This window comes from Thunnus albacares, chromosome 7 (genome assembly GCF_914725855.1).
Source record: "Thunnus albacares chromosome 7, fThuAlb1.1, whole genome shotgun sequence".
NCBI lineage: Eukaryota > Metazoa > Chordata > Actinopteri > Scombriformes > Scombridae > Thunnus > Thunnus albacares.
In genome coordinates, this window is record NC_058112.1 from 13,956,301 (window position 1) to 13,976,121 (window position 19,821).

Consider the following 19,821-nt stretch of genomic DNA (forward strand, 5'->3'; position numbering starts at 1 on the left):
TGTCTGCTATATATACTACTACTGTATTTACTAACCAAATCAAAAATTCTAATAAAACCATGTTAAAAATGTAATCACATCAGTGTTGATCTAAATGTTTACATTGCTTTAATGTGGTAACTCAAGATTATATAAATTAATATTTTTAACATAAACCTTTATTCTGAAATATTGAACCGGAAATACACTGATAATCACCGACGAAGGAGAGCACGTGTAAACCAGGAAGTTAGCTCGCCTAGCAAACCGGTGCCTAGAAAAAATAATCAGCAGGAATTTAAATACAGACGTGTGACTGAAACTGATAATGGAGATCACTTGTCTTTTTTTCTAAGAGGGAGTTTTAATGCGTGGTTTGGTTCAAGACACTGACTGTGACACAGTTATACAGTGTCAAAATTACAAAGTAAGTAACTGTCACGCTGCTTATTCAAGTAAACTAATAGCTTAATTTACTTGATTACTTCTTAATTAAATGGAATAAGCACAATTAAATCTTTTAGGAAAACGTGTGTTCATCCATAAATATCTTTAGACTGCTTGCTTTGTGTAACGTAGAGCAGGTGACTAGTTTGTCTCCCCTGCACCACATCCCTGATCTCACAGCTGCCACTTTCTGCCCATTACAGCTGAAGTGATTAGTCGATGTCATAAACTTAATCAGCAATCACTTTGTTAATCGATTATTTATGTCATGTTTTAAATTTAAGTCATGTTTCAAATCATAAAAGCTGCTGTCTGCTGGCTCTAAATGTGATGAGTCAGCAGGGTGACACCAGGCTGATGTATCATGAGATGAGCTCTGTTATTAATGTCATGTCTCTCTGTTTCGCATGAGCTCTGTTGTCAACGTCATGTCTCTCTGTTTCGCATGAGCTCTGTTGTCAATGTCATGTCTCTCTGTTTCACTGTTCAGTGACAGATCCAACCATGGCGCTCCAGTTTGTATATAGCAACCAGAACTTTGTCACAGATGTCCGTCGGACCACTGGGAACAGTCCTGGGATGGCATCGCCTCCAACAAGTTTTGACACAACTATCCAAGCTGGCTGGACAGAAAGGTTAAAGAGGGGACTCTTCCGCTACCATTTGGGTGATTTACAAACACGCATCCTACCAGGCCCGCATGGTTATGTGGCCCAGCTGAATATACAGAGAGGAATAGAGAGAAGAAAGCCTCAGGAGATACTGAGCATTCAGCAGGAGTTCAACGCCAAGCAGTTTAATTTTAACAAAATCAATCCAGATGAAATCATATTTGAGATGTTAAAGGATGCTGTGGGAGGGTCAACTTCGCATGAAAATGGAAAGCAGTTGCAGTCCGGTAGGATGGTGGTGCTGGTTAATGTCAGCCCTTTGGAGTTTGGACATTGTCTCTTTGTTCCAGATCCAACGCGCTGTTTTCCGCAGGTCCTGACGAAGTTTGCCATCCAAGTCGGCATCGAATCTGTGCTCCTGAGCTCCGACCCAGGCTTTCGTGTGGGGTTCAACAGTCTTGGAGCTTTTGCATCTGTCAATCATTTACACCTTCATGGATATTACCTGGACCACGAGCTCAAGCTAGAATCTATGCCAGTCAAGCCGCTTCTTCCTAAGAAGGGATTTTATCGTCTCATGGACTTTCCTACAGGTTTTTTGTTTTACACAGAAACGGACGGGGTGGAGGAAGTTGCCAGAGCCATCTGCCAAGTCACTGACTTTCTCGTGGATGGCAATATCGCTCACAACCTGTTCTTGACCAGAGGATGTCCGCCCTGTGATCGCGTACCGAGAGAAAAGGATCGCAACTCAAGAAAAGGCGTGCGTATTGCTGTATGGCCCAGAATATCCTGCTTCGGTGCCAAAGAAGAGTCTGCTTTCAATGTTGCTCTTTGTGAGCTAGCTGGACATTTGCCATTTAAGAACAAGAAGGACTATGAGTGCATTGCTGAGAAAGATGTGGTAGATATCATCCAGAGGTATCTCCTGCCTGATGGAGATTTTCTCAGATTGGAACAGCAACTTACTTGTCATTTAAAGGATTTATAATATATGAACAAAACCATGTTAGAAAGTACCTTAATGTAGGATTGCATGTGCACACAAATACCTCTCTGCACCAATACCTCAAACTACATTTCATAACTGCCAATAAAAGAGACACTTATAAATATGTAGGTTTATTGTCAATATATTTATTATTTAGCATGTGCTCCAGTGGATGTGTTGTAGTTAAACTGGTCTTAAATAAAAAGCTAAAATTATTTTCCAGTTCTCAGTTGTGCCTGTGATGTAAGTTGTCACCATCATAGACATTTTTTACTGTACACATTTTGTTTTGTCAAAGCACTGCAGGTGAAACATATGTGTATTTAATGGTGAATGGCTGTATTCCAACTTTGTGTTCCACCTAAAGGGCTCTGGTATCGTTCATGCTGACTCACTGGTGTTGCTTACCGGGATGCTTCACTGAAACACAGTCATGTGTGCTTTTCCTGTTAAGGCTGGTTGAAATGTACACAATGATGAAGGCCTATTATGTAGATATCATAATATTCTCTTGTAGCAAAGGGAAACAGTCAGCAAGAGGTGGTTTTCATTTAATGGAAGTGAACAGGAACCAGACCTGCCTAAAGTTGTATAAACTCAAAAACACAAAACAGAAACACAAGAACAGTGCGTGCAAGATTAAGACTCCTTGGAGCTGAAAAAGAAAAAACTAATATATCAAATCACATATTATCTGTTAGTATGACAGTAACAAGTTTGCACTATAAATCCTATAATGATAATCATTTATATTTATTAATATGCACTATTCATTTAAATCATTGTGATTGTTATTTATTTGTTAAAGGCCACTCGTTCACAAGTGTTTCCAATTATTCTGGCTGATTAGAACTTTGTTCAGGTTGAAGTTAGGCAGAGCTACAGTAGCCATAATGAACCATAACATACCACCTCAATCACTGTCTTATAAGCTCAGTATGGAAATTTATTGGTAGTTCTTGTTGGGATGTGTAACATTTACACTTGTCATTTCAAGTGTCTTGTGTCATACACACATACTGCTTCAAACACAGTGAAACAGACAGTTGAACTGACACAAAATAAATCATTCATGTCTAATAAATAACGTTAATCAAGCAGTGTCCATTATTTTACTGTTCTTGTACATATACACACATTGCACAAATGAAACACACAGTTTGATGTTGAATCAGAGACAAAAAACGATTCAGTGTTCATTCTATGTCTTTGTAAAAATAAAATAATATTTAAAACATATCCTGAGGATGATTAAGTTCCAAAGTTTCTGTTGAATCAGAAAATACAAAAGCCAGACAGCAGTTCTTAGTTTAAGTGGGATTAAAGTTACACATCATCTTGAAATATATCATCCCTGAAGAGCTCATCATCTGCCAGAATTACATCACCAAGGTAGTGATGCTAACCCAAGCAATAAGCACAGATACCTGCTTGCTCATTTTAATGAGGTTCCTTATTGTTGAGCTCACAGTCAGTGCAGTGATCTATACGTTCAACTGCTGGCTCATTTTTCCCAGTGAGATTCTGATTAGACAAAACATTTTCTTTTTGTCATGTTGCCTTGACAAACAAAATTGTATGGTTTGATGTCATTAAGCTTTGATACATTGCCCTGTCCAGGATATTTGACTTTTTGAAACACTTGGCATAAAACCTTCGTAGTACTTGGTGACAAAAAAATGCACAAGAATGACATCTTTGTTTCATCTTTAGGTAAAGGTTACACTTGTCTGTGCAATTCACTTTAAAACATGTCTATTAATGTGGTTGGAAGTCACGTGTCTTGGAACACAGGTTTGTAGTTTGGAAAAACAAAAACAAACATGAACTGGCTTGATGGAGTCAAATTGAGGTCATCTGCGCTCTTATGTCCAAAGAGAGTCACCCTCATGGCTCAGATGTCTGGTCGCTTCCAGGATGCCCCTGTGTAGATTGTTTAAAGGCTACAAATATGATTCATGCTGCTTCTGTTAAGTAAATAATGTGACCTCTACAGTCATTACTCAAACATGCTGCTTTATTCTCATATATACTATGTGTGTAAAATTATTACAACTATGTGTTTTGATTTGAATTGTTGACAACATTAGAACAGGCCCTATTTATAATGCTTTTAATTGTGGAATATCAAATCCACATTACTTTTTCTTTTTCTTTTATTTGTTTACAGAACTTGTGTTCGCTTGTCATCACAGTTCATTCAGAGGATAGAAGAGAAGTGACATTTAAGAGCTGATGTATTTGTTCAAGACCCTTCTGAAACAACATACAAGTACAGGACAGTTTGGTCTGAACTATTTACAGTTTACAGTCTATGTGTGTGTACATTCACCCTTTTTCCATTGTCAATGTTACTTAGTGCAAACTGAACTGACGACGTTTACATAATCGTAGTGAAAACTAAGAAAGTGACAGAAACATCATGATGGATTAGACTGCTGAGAACACTTACAGCAGACAGTATACAGTATGTATATGAAGATCATTTACATGGATGTAACATTTAGTTAAAGATGATCTCCCACGTAACACAGACTCCAGTTTAATTGTTCCCGTTTTGATCACAATACAATACTTAATTATACACAAATGTCATGTTTTCTGGATCCTTTGAGTACTTAAACGCAAGAAAAGGCAAAAATAATGTACAAGTAAAATTGTTATTATTTGCTGAGCTTAACTAAAAAAAACCGGATCCTTCTATCAACCTTGAGCCCTGCGGCAGTGATGGTTGACTGAGTCAAACCTGTCATGCTTCGCCTTGTGGGGCCCAACAGGGATACACATTATTTACAGTTAATGCTTCACAGGAGCAGCCCCTTGTACAGAGGAGACGAGAACATCCCTCCCGCCCCACCCCGCCCCGTGACTAGTAGTACTACTACACTGTACAGAAATGACTGTTTGTCTTTCTCTGACATGCAAAGACAGTCTATGTCGAGGGAAGAGTTTTCAAGAATATTCAAATGTACATAATCCCTCTATTTTCTAGTTTAGTCTAGGAAATGAAGCATGTTCCTTCTGTCCTTAACCACAAAACTTTGTAGTAGCAAAATTTGATGTCACAGTGCCATTTTTATGTTACAAAAAATCTTAAACATCAAGAATCAAATAATTGGAGCTTCTTGCTAACTGAGCACGTGTCACCACCTGAAAAGAGTCTGCTACGTTCCTACTGCTATAGTAGAGGGAGTGACGGTGGGAGTGTCCTGATATTAGAGCAGAGGCCCATCTTTACTCATCTTCAGTTGTGTTTAAGATGCTCAAGGTCTTTAAAGTGTCTCTCACTTTTGCAGCAGACAGCTTAGTTAAATAATTTGGCTCTTTGACGACTATTATACCTAAAAACATTTCTTTTAAAGGAACAAAAAAATTAGAAAACCAAGCAAAAATAATGGGCTGTGTTCAAAGCTTCAGGGAATTATGTGACCGTCCAAAAAATACTAATGTTCGTTTGAGTCTTCCGGCAGTTTGCATTGTGTGGCAAACAGCCATGATCATCTTGTTTGGGGTTTTTATTCGTTATAATGAGGAATCCGATCCACACTGGATAGAGCACAGAGCAGCTAAAAACATATCGAGTGACATTGAAAATGACTTCTACTTCAGATATCCAAGTAAGTGAATTCATCTTGATCCTTTTTTAAATAAAAACATAGATGTATTTTTTTCAAAATGTCAAATTACTGTACCTTAGTCATCATTCTTATATCTTATTTGTCAATCCAGCCACTTTTATATCTTTACAGCTTTTACAGTATATCTCTTATGTCCTATAAATATATATGTATCTTTATGCATCTCTATGTATGTTTTCCTCATTATTCTATGTAAATATGGCAGTAAATTGTTTGTTTTTATCAGAGTAAAATCTGTTTCTACTTGAGTTACTGAGTTGATGATTGCTCTCAGATTGTGTTGACCTATCAGATTATTCCTACATTGCTGACAAGGATCAGACACCCACAGGTGTATATTTCCCCAGAGGTTTGATTCCCCTCCGGCTTTTCCTCCAGTCTAACTATAGCTACCAATTCAACACTCTTTGTATCAATAAAAAATAGGTTATTTTGTTTAAATATATATATATATATATATATATATGTAATTGTGTGTGTATGAGTGTTTGTATGGGTGTGGTTGTACTGTACTGTACACTTCCCAACCAACCCACGGTGTCAATGTCAGGCTATCATGAAGCCATCTAAGGTATGGTGTTGGATGTCAGATGATAAATGTATGTTCTCAAACTGTTTGTTGTACAAGACCAATAAGACCTCATCCTAAAGTCACAAGACATTACTTTAACGCCCACTGTCGGTGTTGATTGGAGGAAATGTCTGATGTCTTTGTTGTTTGTGAGGCTGTGAAACATTTGTCCAGTCTGGGTCTGATACAGTGTTTTATACAATGGGCTGTTTGTGGTAAAATTCTTTTATACGAACTATAATGTTTCACGCTGCAGTGAGAACCTATTGTGCCTTGAGATGTGTGAGCCGGTTACAGAGTTATGGTGTATATGATACTGGCTGGTTGATGCTGGTATCAGAATAGTGTTGTTTGATGGCTACAACAGATATCAATTACCCTAAAAATGACCTACCTGCTCCAAAATATAGTTGTAAATTTTAATTCCCCACAAGATCCATTTCTTTGTTGCTTCTCTGTCTTTTGTGTTTGTGTTTATTATGGTTATTGTTTTAGCAATTAGTATTATATTTTAGCTTCAGTGTGAACTCTTGACCTTGTAACCAGCAGCTTGACTAAATAATTCTCAACACAAAGTCCACTTACTTGTTGTTTTGGAAGCTTTCAGCCACATTTTGGGGCCATTTCCGTAGGTGAAGTTGCTTAGTTGTCATGGAAGCATATCTATTATTATTATATTATTATTAGCATTATTATATACACACCTCTATGTCTGTATGGGTGTATAATGTATATTTTTCTGAGATATTTTTAGTTCCTGTAAGCCACAGAATATTGTACCTGTGTAAGCACCTTGACATTGCGCTGTGTCATCATAACAAAACATCTCATCGGCATGTAACAGTAAATACACACTGTAACGTCCTTGAGTCATGTTCATGTAATTTCCCCTTTTGCCCTCATGTCTGTGAAACTTTCTATATACAGTTTCTCCACTGGTATATCAGTTCACTCATAACTCCTGTACTTTTATTTAATTTCAAAGGTTATTGGTGTTAACAACACTGATTGTTCATTAACAATATTAAAGTTACACTGAACTGACATTGCATATAATTATGACATTATAATGATTTTCTTGATTATGTACTTTGTTTTTTTTTTCTTTTATATTGACAGGCAAAAAGATTTCTGATAAGTCAAGGATGAACAATAATGTTGACCCTTGGATACTGTATATTGGTTTGGCTCTTACATCTGCTCTTGTAAGCCATATAATGTCATTATAAACACGCAACCTAATCAGATCGTGGAAAATTCCCAAATACAATATGTAGAAGATGATTAAGAAAAGAGTAGAAACAAAACAAGTAATGACTGCATTATTTTACTGCATCTAGTAAAGACTGAGCCCATTAAAATGTTATGTTAAAATTTTATGCTGTTAATTCATTGCCTCTACTTTGAGCTGACCCTACACCAGGAAGTATGTAGCCCTGTGATGGACAGTACTACTACAGACAGACATTTACTGACTGACCTGCATGTCTGTAGAATGTGGGAGGAAATCCACACGAACTACATGCAAACTCTTGACAGAAAGGGTTCATCTTTAATCCTTCTTTGAAGTGAATAAATCATTCTTGATGCTGCTCCTTATTATCTTTTCCTTTTTTTTTTACTCACTGTCCCAAAACCTACCACCCTTCGTCATCTTTGCTCAAGGTTTCCAGGATGTCCACGTGATGATCTTCGTTGGATTTGGCTTCCTGATGACCTTTCTGAAGCGGTACAGCTTTGGGGGTGTGGGTTTCAACTTCCTCATCGCAGCCTTCGGCCTCCAATGGGCGCTGCTAATGCAGGGCTGGTTCCACTCCCTGGACTACACTGATGGGAAGATCAAAATCGGAGTTGAAAAGTAAGCACCCAGTTGTATTCTCAAAGTACAGTGTACAACTGAAACAGAAACTCATGGCTCAGTGACATTGTAAATAAGGTCACATGTATGAGAAGCTAAAGTAGTTGATATGATTCACCTCTGATTTTTTGTTTAATTACTGGGAAACATGTCTGATGGGAATACGTTTCCACCTGTATGGTTTCCATAGAAAAAAACGTGGAGGTGGAGAAACCAGTCTGACACTTCCCACTTCCCATATTTCCAGGCTCGTTAGATTTAGTGTTTGTGGATTCAGAGGTTGGAAGGTAAACAGAAACTCAGGCTAATGAGAAACGAAGGTACTGTTGAAGTGCCACCAAGTCACTGTGTGTCAACAGATATGACACGTGTACTTCTGTGTGCACCTGGGAACTAGAAAGAGAGAGTAGGATATGAGGTTAAATTTACCATTGGTTCAGTGCTCAAACTAATACATAATTGCAGCCATATTTGGATGATTTGGATTATTTGAATAGGTGCACACTTACCCAGATTAAATCTTGTCATATATTTGTCCAATACAAATCACAAACAATCACATATTTCCTCATTTAACTTCTCCTCCTCCTCAGCCTGATCAATGCTGATTTCTGCGTGGCGGGCTGCTTGATTGCTTACGGGGCAGTACTGGGTAAAGTCAGCCCAGTCCAGCTGATGGTCCTGACTCTGTTTGGGATCACATTGTTCGCTGTGGAGGAATTTATTATCCTGGATCTCATACATGTAAGTTGGAGCCATCAGTAGTTTTTGTTTTGATGTCATTCTGAATATATATTCAGCTCCATCATTAAAACGGGAGAGAGGATCTCATGATGTAGCTGAAGATGTTATTACAGTTTATCAAACACACCCACTGTGAAGTGAATGAGGTTCATCTTACAGTGTTTTGTGTATTTATGGTTTTGTGGCCCTGAAATTCTTGAAATTAGAGTATAATCCTGTGACATATATGAAAGTCAGAGGTGTATTGTGTTGCTTTTTTAGGTTTTATAATTTATGCTATGTTGAAACTTCTAAGTAACAACTTAGTAATAACCACATAGTATGACACTGACTAACTAGTTTTCTTGCTCTTGGAGGAATCAACTCAGAATATGCTTCCTATATTGGAAAGTGAGTTTATTCAACTGATTAACAGTGAAAAAAAATCTCTTTAAACAAAAACTATCATTTGAGAATTGACATGTGTGTGCTAAATATAGATAGGATTTTTTTTTCTTCTGAATTTTCATGTTTTTCAGTATTCATATCAAAACTGGCATATTCCTAGATTTTAAAGATCAAGTCAGAAAATAATGACCCCTCTCTAGGAATAATCATAATTCAACTACCAGCAACCTCCTAGCAAACACCTCATAATAATCTAGTAGCCATAACTAGTGTGACTGCTTCCTCCACTACTAATGCTGACATTTTTCTTCCTGAAGGCCAGAGATGCTGGAGGCTCCATGGTGATCCATACATTTGGAGGTTATTATGGTCTTGCCATCTCGTGGATGCTCTATCGACCAAACCTGGACCAGAGCAGTCGCCTGCAGGGCTCCGTCTACCACTCGGATGTCTTTGCAATGATTGGTGATTTACTACATAACTGCATACAGTCACACTAAAAGCTTTTAATTGTTTTGATTTTTTTGACTTTTACAACCAATTCCAATATTTCTCATTATTTTGGTGGACCTTTCACATCTATCTCCACTCTGCTTTCTGCATAGGCACTCTCTTCCTGTGGATGTTCTGGCCGAGTTTCAACTCAGCCATCACAGACCATGGAGACGGGCAGCACAGAGCGGCCATTAACACCTACCTGGCTTTGGCCTCCACGGTACTCACCACTGTGGCCATCTCAAGCCTCTTCCAGAAACATGGAAAACTAGACATGGTAACGACCAGCAGTGATTGTTTTGCGTGTCAGTAAAGTTAAACTGTTACATATATTTGACTTGGTTCAAAAATGAGGTGTGTGTATTTGTATAGATAACAGTACAGGTTATGCTGAAATAAATCCCCTTTTTGAATTGTTAAACATAATATGCATGATTTGCGCCCCGCCTGAACTAACTCAAACTTGTGCATTATCTGTTTAACCTGATATATTTAACACCTCATTTTGTAAATGTGTACTAAACTGATACACACGATTGCTTCTGTGATTAGCACAATACATTTTCCTGTTCATGTCTCTTAGGTTCACATCCAGAACTCCACTCTTGCTGGAGGTGTTGCAGTGGGAACTGCGGCAGAGTTCATGCTGATGCCCTACGGGTCTCTGATCGTAGGATTCTGCTGTGGTGTCATCTCCACACTGGGATATATCTACATCACGGTATTTCTCTGGTTTCATTGTAATCTATTATGAATAAGCTTCTCTTTTTCAGTAATTTCATTTTTTAAAACTTTTTCTGTATATACAAAAACATAATGAAACCCAAGACTTTTTTGGGGGGCAAACAGAATTAGCTACAAACAAAGTAAGAAAAAACAATACATAACTAGGACAAAAATAAAAAATAAGGGGGCACCATGTATCAATAAATACAACATAAACGGGTAGCATAACAAAGTGTAGGAATATGTCATCGATTTTAAGCATTCAGCTCAATCTGGCTTTGTCTGACTCATGAATAAGCTTCTTTATTAATTTTTGCATTCAGCTCTTGTGTTTAAGGCAGTCAGTTACAAAAAAAGCATACTACACATAAATGAAAATATAAAACTTAGTTGTCTAAAATGTGCTTACCCAAAATTTTTCATTTTTTAAAATTTGGTAATATATAGCCTACTATTTTTCTCTTATGAATTAGAGTTAAAATGTTACCTTCTTAAGCTGGGAAGGTGTTTTATTGCTTTGTTCTGTACGTTGATCATCTGTATCTTGTAATGCAATACTCAAGCCAGCTAAACTATGCTAAGCTTGAAAGATTTTTTTTAGGAAGAACAGCTTATAAAACTGACATGTCTGTCTCAGCCGTTCATGGAGAAGTACCTGAAGATCCAGGACACATGCGGAATCCACAACCTCCATGCCTTGCCAGGAGTCATAGGTGGCATTGTGGGAGCCATTACTGCCGCAGCTGCAACAGAGACAGTTTATGGTGCCGAAGGGTGAGTTTTCCTTGCTTACTAAAGAGGCAGAAGTGGCCAGAGATCATGGGGTAGCTTTGACATTTTGAATTAAATGAATATAAGATTATCAAGCATTTAAAGAAGAGAGAAAGGAAGTAGTAATATTTGTTTTCTTGTGGCCTTTTCATGTGTTAGAGCAATATTTAACATACCTCTTTTTTTGTATTAAAGGCTGATTAACACCTTTGACTTTGAGGGGTCTTTCAAAGACATGGTACCCACACGGCAGGGTGGTCACCAGGCTGCGGGCATCTGTGTGGCTATCTGCTTTGGTGTAGGTGGAGGCATCATTGTTGGTAAGTGAAATGTAGGAAAGTTGTTGGACTGTAATAGCTGATTCTTAGGATGGACATCGGTGCTATTGTCAGAATGCTATTGACAGGATCCCAGTATTCGTTCACTGCACTTTATTAACTTAAGCTGAAGGCACAGCAATGCACAGGGCACTTATCCCCCATAGGAAACTTCATTAGACTAGATTTGTGAACCTGTTGTTGTGTACACAGAAATTGAAAGCACAGAGTTTAGGGCATATATTTACAATAAGCAAGTAGGCCTCACTTGGATTCACTCAAGTTAAAATTATACATATTCATTATTGAACAAGTTAAGGCTGGAGTGCAGGACTTTTGTCAACCCTTCTGGTTGTGAGAGTAATTACAAAAACACTGCTGACACATTCTTACGTTATAGGCGCCGCCATAGTTTACACCATTGCTACTGTTGCGGCTGTAAAATGGTGGATAAATTGTTTTGAGTGTCACACAACCCCTACAAAATGACTCATTTCACTATCAGAATTTGATTGACCATTCGGACTAGTAACATCTGGAAAGTTAGTTCAATTATTTTATCCCTCTTCAAGTTAGCAGAGAGCTAACCGGAACTTAGCCAGCTTGGCCAGCGGAAGTCTGCATTCATGTATTCATCTGGCCAGCATGGGAATGTTAAACCTGACACCAGATTAAAAACTCTGGTATACTGTGAAATACAGAGAGATTTATCTGGCTGCGATAGGCTTAATCAGCATTGTGTGAACTTGTTTGGCAATGGCTTGAATGTAACGGATGTTCATTTACATGTAAAGTTCCGCACTGCAGGTTTAAGTACATTACTCAATTTAACCTAATATCAAAGGCTTATACATTTACAAAGGCGGCCATTATCACACAATCACACAAAAACACCGAAAAAATTTAAATGTGAAAGGCAGCATTTAAGACAGTGAGATAGCATCTCTGTGGATCAATCATCATCACCATTAGGCCAACCATAAGAGGTACCGTGGCACAATGCCACTTTTGACAGGGTTGTAAATTTGGTAGGTAGTCCCTCACAGACTGTGACCGGAAATGGTCAGCAAGGATCTGGCTGTATCTCCAGTGGTGCTTGCTTAGCTGCTCCGATTTGGGGCAAATCACCTGAGGAAGTGCCCTGTCCCACTGCCCCATCAGCAGGTGGTTTGGGGTTACTAGATCAGGGTGAACTAGGTTGGAGAACACATACCCCAATGGTTTCGCATTAAGAATGCCTTCCATTTTGATAAGCACAGTCCTGAGCACCTCCTCTGTGACTGTTTGTGTGCCGATGACTTTGTAGAGTGCAGACTTGACAAAACGGATTTCTCTTTCCCATGTGCCGCCAAAGTGTGTTACGTAATACATGTGTGCAAATAGCTGTGATGTTGCTGTGTTTGAATAAGATGGGTGTGTTAGTATGTACTGGGATAACGATCTGTTTGTGTTCTTTGCAGGTTGTATCTTAAGATTACCTATTTGGGGGGATCCTGCTGATGAAAACTGCTTTGATGATGAGGTCTACTGGGAGGTGAGAGACAAATTTCTTGTTCATTTGTAACAGGAATATCAATATCAAGTCACCATTCATTTAGTGTTTCTTCCTGCAGAACTTTTGAAGTTGCACAGAATGAACACCAGATATGTTAAATATTCCATATTTTTCAGCTTTAATTGTTTTGCTTGCTTTTAGTGTACCATTTCTCATGATGTTAAACAAATGCAGTTTCATTATAAAGGTATTTCCTGAAGGAGTTGGTAAACACGTACTATTAGGCAGAACAGATCCTGATTGATCGACTGCTGATTGGAGGCTTTTTAATACCTCTGATCCAATCTGATCTGACCGGAGGAATTCTAGTAATTCTTTAATGCAAGGAGCCAATCAGGCCCACGTCCAGCTGTGAGGCACTGCAGGAGATACTCAAAAGTGTAACATGAAACTAGAAGAGTGCACTCAGTATTAGTGCACATCACCACTAGGTGTATACAGTCATGATGGTGGCGAAGCTAACAAAAATGGGGATTTATTCACCTTGTATCGTGCCTAACTTTAATGGATCATAACATATTGGGTAACTTTTCTATGGATGTCAGTGTTTGAGCCATGACAGAGGCCAAAAATGCTGCGTACAATGGACTAGGTAAGCCTAATTTTTAGCCAAGCTGGTTGCCAGAAAAGCCTTTGTCATAACACATATTGTAAAATGGTGAGAACTGCTGAAAAGACTAAAGTCTAAGCTTTACAATAGGCTCATAGTCATAGACTGTAAAAAAAATAATGGACATAGCCACTGTGATGTCACCCATTGGTTTGTGGACTCGCTTTGAAGCCTTGAGTTTGGCATTTTGACCATCACCATCTTGGACTTTTGAAGCCAGAAGTGACCATTTTTGGACAAGGAGGTGGAGCTAATCCTCACACTAGCTGCTAGCTTGGTTAGCACAGTGCATTTACAGTCTATGGTTAACTGTGATAATGCTAATGCTAATGCTAATTTTCGCTAGCATAAAACAGGCTTAAAACCATTAAAACAAAATGTACTTACCGGAAAAGCTAGACATGACTCCTTAGAGAGTCTTTTAGTACAACCAAATGTTGAAGAAGACTTTTTAGGTGACAAAAATGTTGCAATTAACTTTCATGAACTGAAAACACACTGAAATTGTGATGGCTACGACTAAGCCTATACTCTGTGAATCTGGCGTTACACCATGTTTACATTACCTAACCAACGTTGTCGCCGTGATAGTGACTTGTTTATCACGGTCATTCACAACATAGCCCTAAAGCATACCCTGCTTATCATTTATTTTACTCTAAATGGGACCATAATTTACAAAATGAACATCATACTGTCTTGAAGAAGACTTGAAACTAGAGATCGAGACCTTAAACTCATTAGGAAAATACTTACTGAGGTAATAAATCAAGTGAGAAGTAGGGTCATTTTCTCGATTTTCTCATTTTCTAGACTTCCATACAATCAGACTTCGTTTTGGAGACAGTGGTGTCGCCTCCTGGTGGCCATTATAGAGAATGCAGGTTTAAGTCATTTCCGCACTGGCTTCACTTTTTGGACCTGGAGCTACCCGTTTGCTCACAAGGAACAGGTTTTTCAAAACTTGTGAATGACCCAAACCATGAGAGGTCCTTGAGCATACAGTCATAAATGTGTACTAAAATTATTAGACTGATGGGTCCAGTAGTATGTGAGATTAGCTGTGGACAGATACACACACGGACACACACGATCCCCTCCAGGCATAATAACAATGTATCCACTCAAACTAAATGACATTTTAGCAGTTTCTAACACACCTTTGATTCCATGTGAATATACATTTGAAAACAGATTTCGATTTATAGGCTCAGCATACTTTTAGCTTCATGCTATCCTAGGTCAACAACATTTTGCTGTGTTGTGTTTCTTGCCCTGAGGCTGTTTTTCCATCCATTGCGTGTGTTACTTAACGGCCTACCATCACTCTGCCCCTTCTATTTACAAAGAAACAGTTTATATTTCCCCTTTTTCAGATACAAGCAAGTGTGCATAGCAGTACATATTTTGTTTCTGGTTGATTGTGTGGTAATTGTTCTCCTACGGAAGCCGAGAATTATTGCAATTTTTTTTTTATGCCATTATTTAGTTAATTTAACTTGTGATCTTGAGAAAACAAAAGACCAATTTCTCGAGATAACGAGAATTATTACAAGATTTATTACAAGTGGAGCATATTCTCATTTGTTCATTTCTGTCTTCTGTCCATGTCTCCCTCACATGGATAGCTCAACTATTTAGATCAAGCAAAAGAAGCCTTCAGGTGGCTCTTAAGGACGTGGGTTCAAATTTGGCATATGTTATTCCCTCTCTCCACCCCACTTTCCTTTTTCTCACTGAGTCTAATAAAATGAAAATGCTTGAAAGGTATAGTTTTGTACTTCTTCTACATGAAACATCCCATCATATTAAGACCAGCAGTTAATCAACCTGCCATTTGGTCATGATGCAGATGTCATTAATAAAGGTGCAGTTAATAATAATGAGTACTCCTTGATCTGACATTTACAGCTTAAATGAGTTGCTACAATTGTCAAGACGGCATCTATGCATGCTGACATAGCACTACTGATCTCTGATAGACATTATAAGTCATAAGAGGAAACAACCTTTTGATTTCTCGTGATAACAGGTAGATTATCTCATTATCTTGAGATAACAAAGCTAATTTTTTTCTTGAGATAACGAAATAATTAATTTGTGATTTTGAGATAACAGCATTAAAGAAAATTATTGCAAGCACAGCCATTCTCGGCTTCCGTAGCTCTCCCCCTGAATCATTATGTTTAAACTCTGATTGTCCACAGGTACCTGAGGATGAGGAACAAATCCCACCAATCCTGCAGTACAACAACCACATGCAGAACAAAGATGTGTAAGTGTCTGTCTAGTTTATCTGGCGACAGCGCTCTGGTCATGGAGATATGCTTTTCTCATACCGACAAGCAATGCAGGTAGTGTCTTTGTTGTTGTGAGATGTGTTGCATTCAATATCCTCTTGGTGGCAGCAAGTCCCAAGTTGCGGTGGCTCCATATGGCTCACTGTAATTCCTACCCTTTGTTGGGAATATCTATTCACAGTGTTGAATATGGTATGAATACTCAGTGAAGATGTGGCTGTAGACAGCATGGCACCACTGCCACAGAGGCGCTAACCCTGTCGCTCAGTGTGGGCTAGATTATGAAACGCTGACGCAGACCCGGTGCTCTGTGCTTCCAAGTGGAGCTCACCTGTGCTGTTTGTTGATATGGGTTTTCCCCAGAACTGCTCCGCATGTGCTGCTCTTCAAGGTGACCTTGGAGTTGTTCAAGTCATGTTTACTGTGGAGATGAAAATGATACTATCAAAAAAACCTGAATGGTGGAGTCCATGGGATTTTATATTTTAGTGAATGAAAGCACAGATATCCACAAGCCAAATCTCAGTGAATGAAAAGGTTTTTTTAATGCTGCCCATAATTTATCAGAACTTTGACATGACTCTGTGTATTTAGGAACACTTTTTAAAAAATATTTTAAATATGTTTGTTCTAAAATATTCATGAAGTGTCATTTTCAAACACTTTTTTACAGGGTGGAGTCGAATTTCAACATAGAGCAGAACTGACACTAGGCCTCAATCCTGCAGGATCTCTGTCTTCATCCTGAACATCCTGTTGGTTCCTTTTATCCTCCTGCTGGACAGAAATGTTCATTTAATACAATTATTCCACACCAATGAAAACCAGTAATTATCCATGCAGTGAGTAAATATCTGTTAAAAGGTTATTTAGCCTAGAACTTAAATTAAACTGGAATTAGATCATTTCTGTTTTCCAAGATTTAATATTTGAAATCAGCTCAAATTCAATCAAATAGTTAAATTAAATATATTTTTTAAATGACATATAAAGTGACATTATCATGCCTTATTCTTGCATTGACAAACAGGTGAATTTATTTGGTGACATTGTCTCACCCAAACAGAGTTTTTCGCACAGAAAACAAGATTTTGTTGCTCAGTGCTGGACTCAAAGTAAGAGTGAATGTCATAACATGAGCGATAGAAATACTGAGACTGCTGTATACATATTTAATTCAGAACCGCTTGTTTTCATTTGAGATGAAAAGCACTTTAAGGATTTTCAGCTGGAGCTTTCATGTCTTTGTTTTTCCTGATTTAAATTGTGTTTATGTTTGTGTGACACAACAGACCTCAGGTGAAATCTGAAGTAAATAGACTTTTAGGTGAGTTGAAGCTGTCAGCTTTCTTTGTTATATTATTATGCATAGTTGCATCTTTTCTTTATTTTGCCATTAGATACATTAAAAACAGAACTTACATAATTTTGTGTGTCTTCATGGAGAACTTTTACACTGAGATGTAATGAGAGTCATGTTACTGATTGTAAATTTTGAAAGTAAGAGCTGTGATATTTGTTTTGAACTAAGTTATACTCCTGTAAAGGATGTTTTTATTCATGTTATCGATCTGACAATGAATAATCTTGTCAAAATAAACATATATTTGTACATTCTGACACTGTACACAGTAGAATATGTATGTCACTGTTCTGAAGAGGGAAAAGTGTATTAATGCTACAGAAAATTGTGAAAATTAATTTAAAAAAATATATGGTACTGTAATTGCATGGTATATGCTGTGTTGAATTTATTTGGATGTGACAAATCTAGTATTTTCTCAAACAAAATATTTTTCAGAGAATAATGTGTCAAGAATACTAGATTTATCTTAAAAATAGCCTAGCGGCATCACACTTCCTTCAGTTAAGAGTCCTTCAGCATCCTCTCTCCGGAGGGGTCAGACTCTGGGTAAAGGTCACACCCTTATTGCTCTCCAGGGACACTGTGGTGACCAAAATCAAACCAGTCTCATTGTCATGACCTCAGGTCAAAGGGTAGGAAGAGAGCAAGGTCACTGACAGAGCTGCACACATATGCTGGAGTCAATCACTTGACTAATAAAGAGGATTCCTGCGCATTCATACACTGCTGTTTTGTAGTTTTTACTCTGAGTCAAACAACCTTCCAGTAGACGGAACATGATACCCCGTTTGTCTATAAATACACCCAATCTCATTGCGCAGTGCAGTTTATTTCTGTGCCTGATAAATAGGTCTTCTGTCCATCATTTTCTGATGATAATTCCCATGTGTTCTGTCTACTGTCCACCTGACCGCTGCGTTTCATTAGTCGAAGGCAGCAGCTCACGGTGGGAGCACGGATGATTCCCACACATGAGTAGCAGCGAGGAATCCATCTCCACGTCCAGTCCTCTTGCTAACAAAGGCAGGCTTAGTGCTGTTTTCTTTTGTCATCAGTAACGTGTTTGAGTAAAGGAGGTAATGGTGCCACAAGTGCTCCAATTAAACGAGATGCAGCCCTGCTGGGAAGAAAGGCTCCCCCAATGCCCTCAATACCCCTCCACCACCCCCACCCCAATACATACACACACACCGGGCCCCTTCTCATCCTACCCCCAGTTCCCGAACCAACTCTTCTCATGTTTATTCATCAGCCACTTAAAGGGCAAATGCAGAAGCCTGTTAAAACTAAATCAGAAGTATTTTTACATGATACCAGGTCTTCTCCTCTCAGGTTGAGCAAGCTAGACCTTGTGGCATTATGACACCCATGTCTGAAGAAATTTAGCAGATTAATCCTTCGGACTGAAGCTGACCACAGATGTGACTTCCACAGGGGAAAACACAAACTCTACAAGGATAGCAGGGGGGGAAGAGGGGGAACCGAGAGGCCACAGAGAAGGTGAGATGGAAAACTTGAGGAGGCAAGGGGGCATGAAAAGGGGGAGGCACGGAGCGAGAGCGAGGCCTCACTTTCATTGCTGATGACTGACTGCCTGCCATTCGGGCTCAATCATGATCTTTGATTGACAGGTTGGAGGGAAGGCGAGGGTGGGAAAGAGGGTGCAGGACGAGGGCTCAGAATGGAGGCTGCACAAAACATACTCCCATACAGGGGGGCCACGGAGACGCTCATTAATGATAAAGAACATGCCAGGAAAAGCATGATTTCTCTGCATGCCAGCGATGTTGTTTGTGGGTTGAGATTAGTTTGTAATCTTCTACACATGGCATTGTAAAATGTACCAGAAGGCCTAAATACAACGTGGGAGGTCGTGTTGGAGCACCTGGTTGTGGCTATTTGGCTTTTTTGTTCTTTTATTTTTCACCACCATTCAGAGAAAACAACGTCATGTGTCTGCTGATGATGATGTGCCTGTTCATCTGATCGTTTTCATCTTGCATTGTACAGATACAGATAAGCGTCTGTAGTAGAAGTTCACTGAATCCACTTTACAGTTATGAGGATTTACAGCAGCTAGAGACGTATTCAGGGATCCGTGTTCACTCCCATATAAAGAGAGCAGTAAAAGCCCCTATTTAAAGCATCCACAAGTCCATAAAAGTGTTCATAAACTATTCAAGCCCTTACTCTTTTCTCTCTAATCTGCTCACGTTTTGTGCAGCTTCAGTGTCTCCTAAAGGTTATTTCTCAGCAGGTGCATCTGACTTCCAAAACCTTTTTCTAGATATGGACTGTTACACATATTTCCCACCATCTACCCTGCCCCCCTCCCCTCCCTCCACCTTTTTTCCGCCCTTCTGTTTGCAACCTGCTGATGAACCTCCCAGCTCTGCCCGCCCCAGGTATCCTCAGGCCTCCCCACGCCACTAACTGTCCACAGAGGCTGCTTAAG

The 19,821-nt window shown here is 38.8% G+C and overlaps 2 protein-coding genes and 1 long non-coding RNA gene across 3 annotated transcripts; 2 read left to right on the top strand and 1 right to left on the bottom strand.

Moving 5' to 3' along the window:
* Positions 1-187: 187 nt before the first annotated feature.
* On the top strand, positions 188-2,243 carry gdpgp1 (GDP-D-glucose phosphorylase 1). Its single transcript, XM_044357690.1, has 2 exons — positions 188-406; positions 917-2,243. Coding segments are annotated over exons 1-2 (1,113 nt in total). The 5' UTR covers positions 188-405; the 3' UTR covers positions 2,029-2,243.
* A 2,664-nt stretch (positions 2,244-4,907) lies between these two features.
* On the top strand, positions 4,908-18,040 carry rhcgb (Rh family, C glycoprotein b). Its single transcript, XM_044357752.1, has 11 exons — positions 4,908-5,645; positions 7,903-8,095; positions 8,689-8,839; positions 9,544-9,691; positions 9,832-9,998; positions 10,305-10,442; positions 11,085-11,221; positions 11,414-11,538; positions 12,996-13,069; positions 15,908-15,975; positions 16,674-18,040. The coding sequence occupies exons 1-11, from the start codon at positions 5,423-5,425 to the stop codon at positions 16,705-16,707; spliced, it is 1,458 nt and encodes a 485-aa protein (XP_044213687.1). The 5' UTR covers positions 4,908-5,422; the 3' UTR covers positions 16,708-18,040.
* LOC122986464 lies at positions 7,983-14,292 on the bottom strand. The gene is made up of 4 exons (XR_006404305.1): positions 14,088-14,292; positions 13,014-13,059; positions 11,103-11,190; positions 7,983-8,064 (listed from the first exon to the last, which is right to left on the bottom strand). It is a non-coding gene; the product is annotated as an uncharacterized LOC122986464 (long non-coding RNA).
* Positions 18,041-19,821: the final 1,781 nt, after the last annotated feature.

Bases quoted from the DNA above. Each gene is read 5' to 3' on its own strand.
- rhcgb (XM_044357752.1), top strand. From the start codon at position 5,423: ATGGGCTGTGTTCAAAGCTTCAGGGAATTATGTGACCGTCCAAAAAAT. The intron at 9,692-9,831 runs GTGATTTACTAC...CTTTCTGCATAG, and splicing joins GGATGTCTTTGCAATGATTG to GCACTCTCTTCCTGTGGATG. The intron at 11,539-12,995 runs GTAAGTGAAATG...TGTTCTTTGCAG, and splicing joins AGGTGGAGGCATCATTGTTG to GTTGTATCTTAAGATTACCT.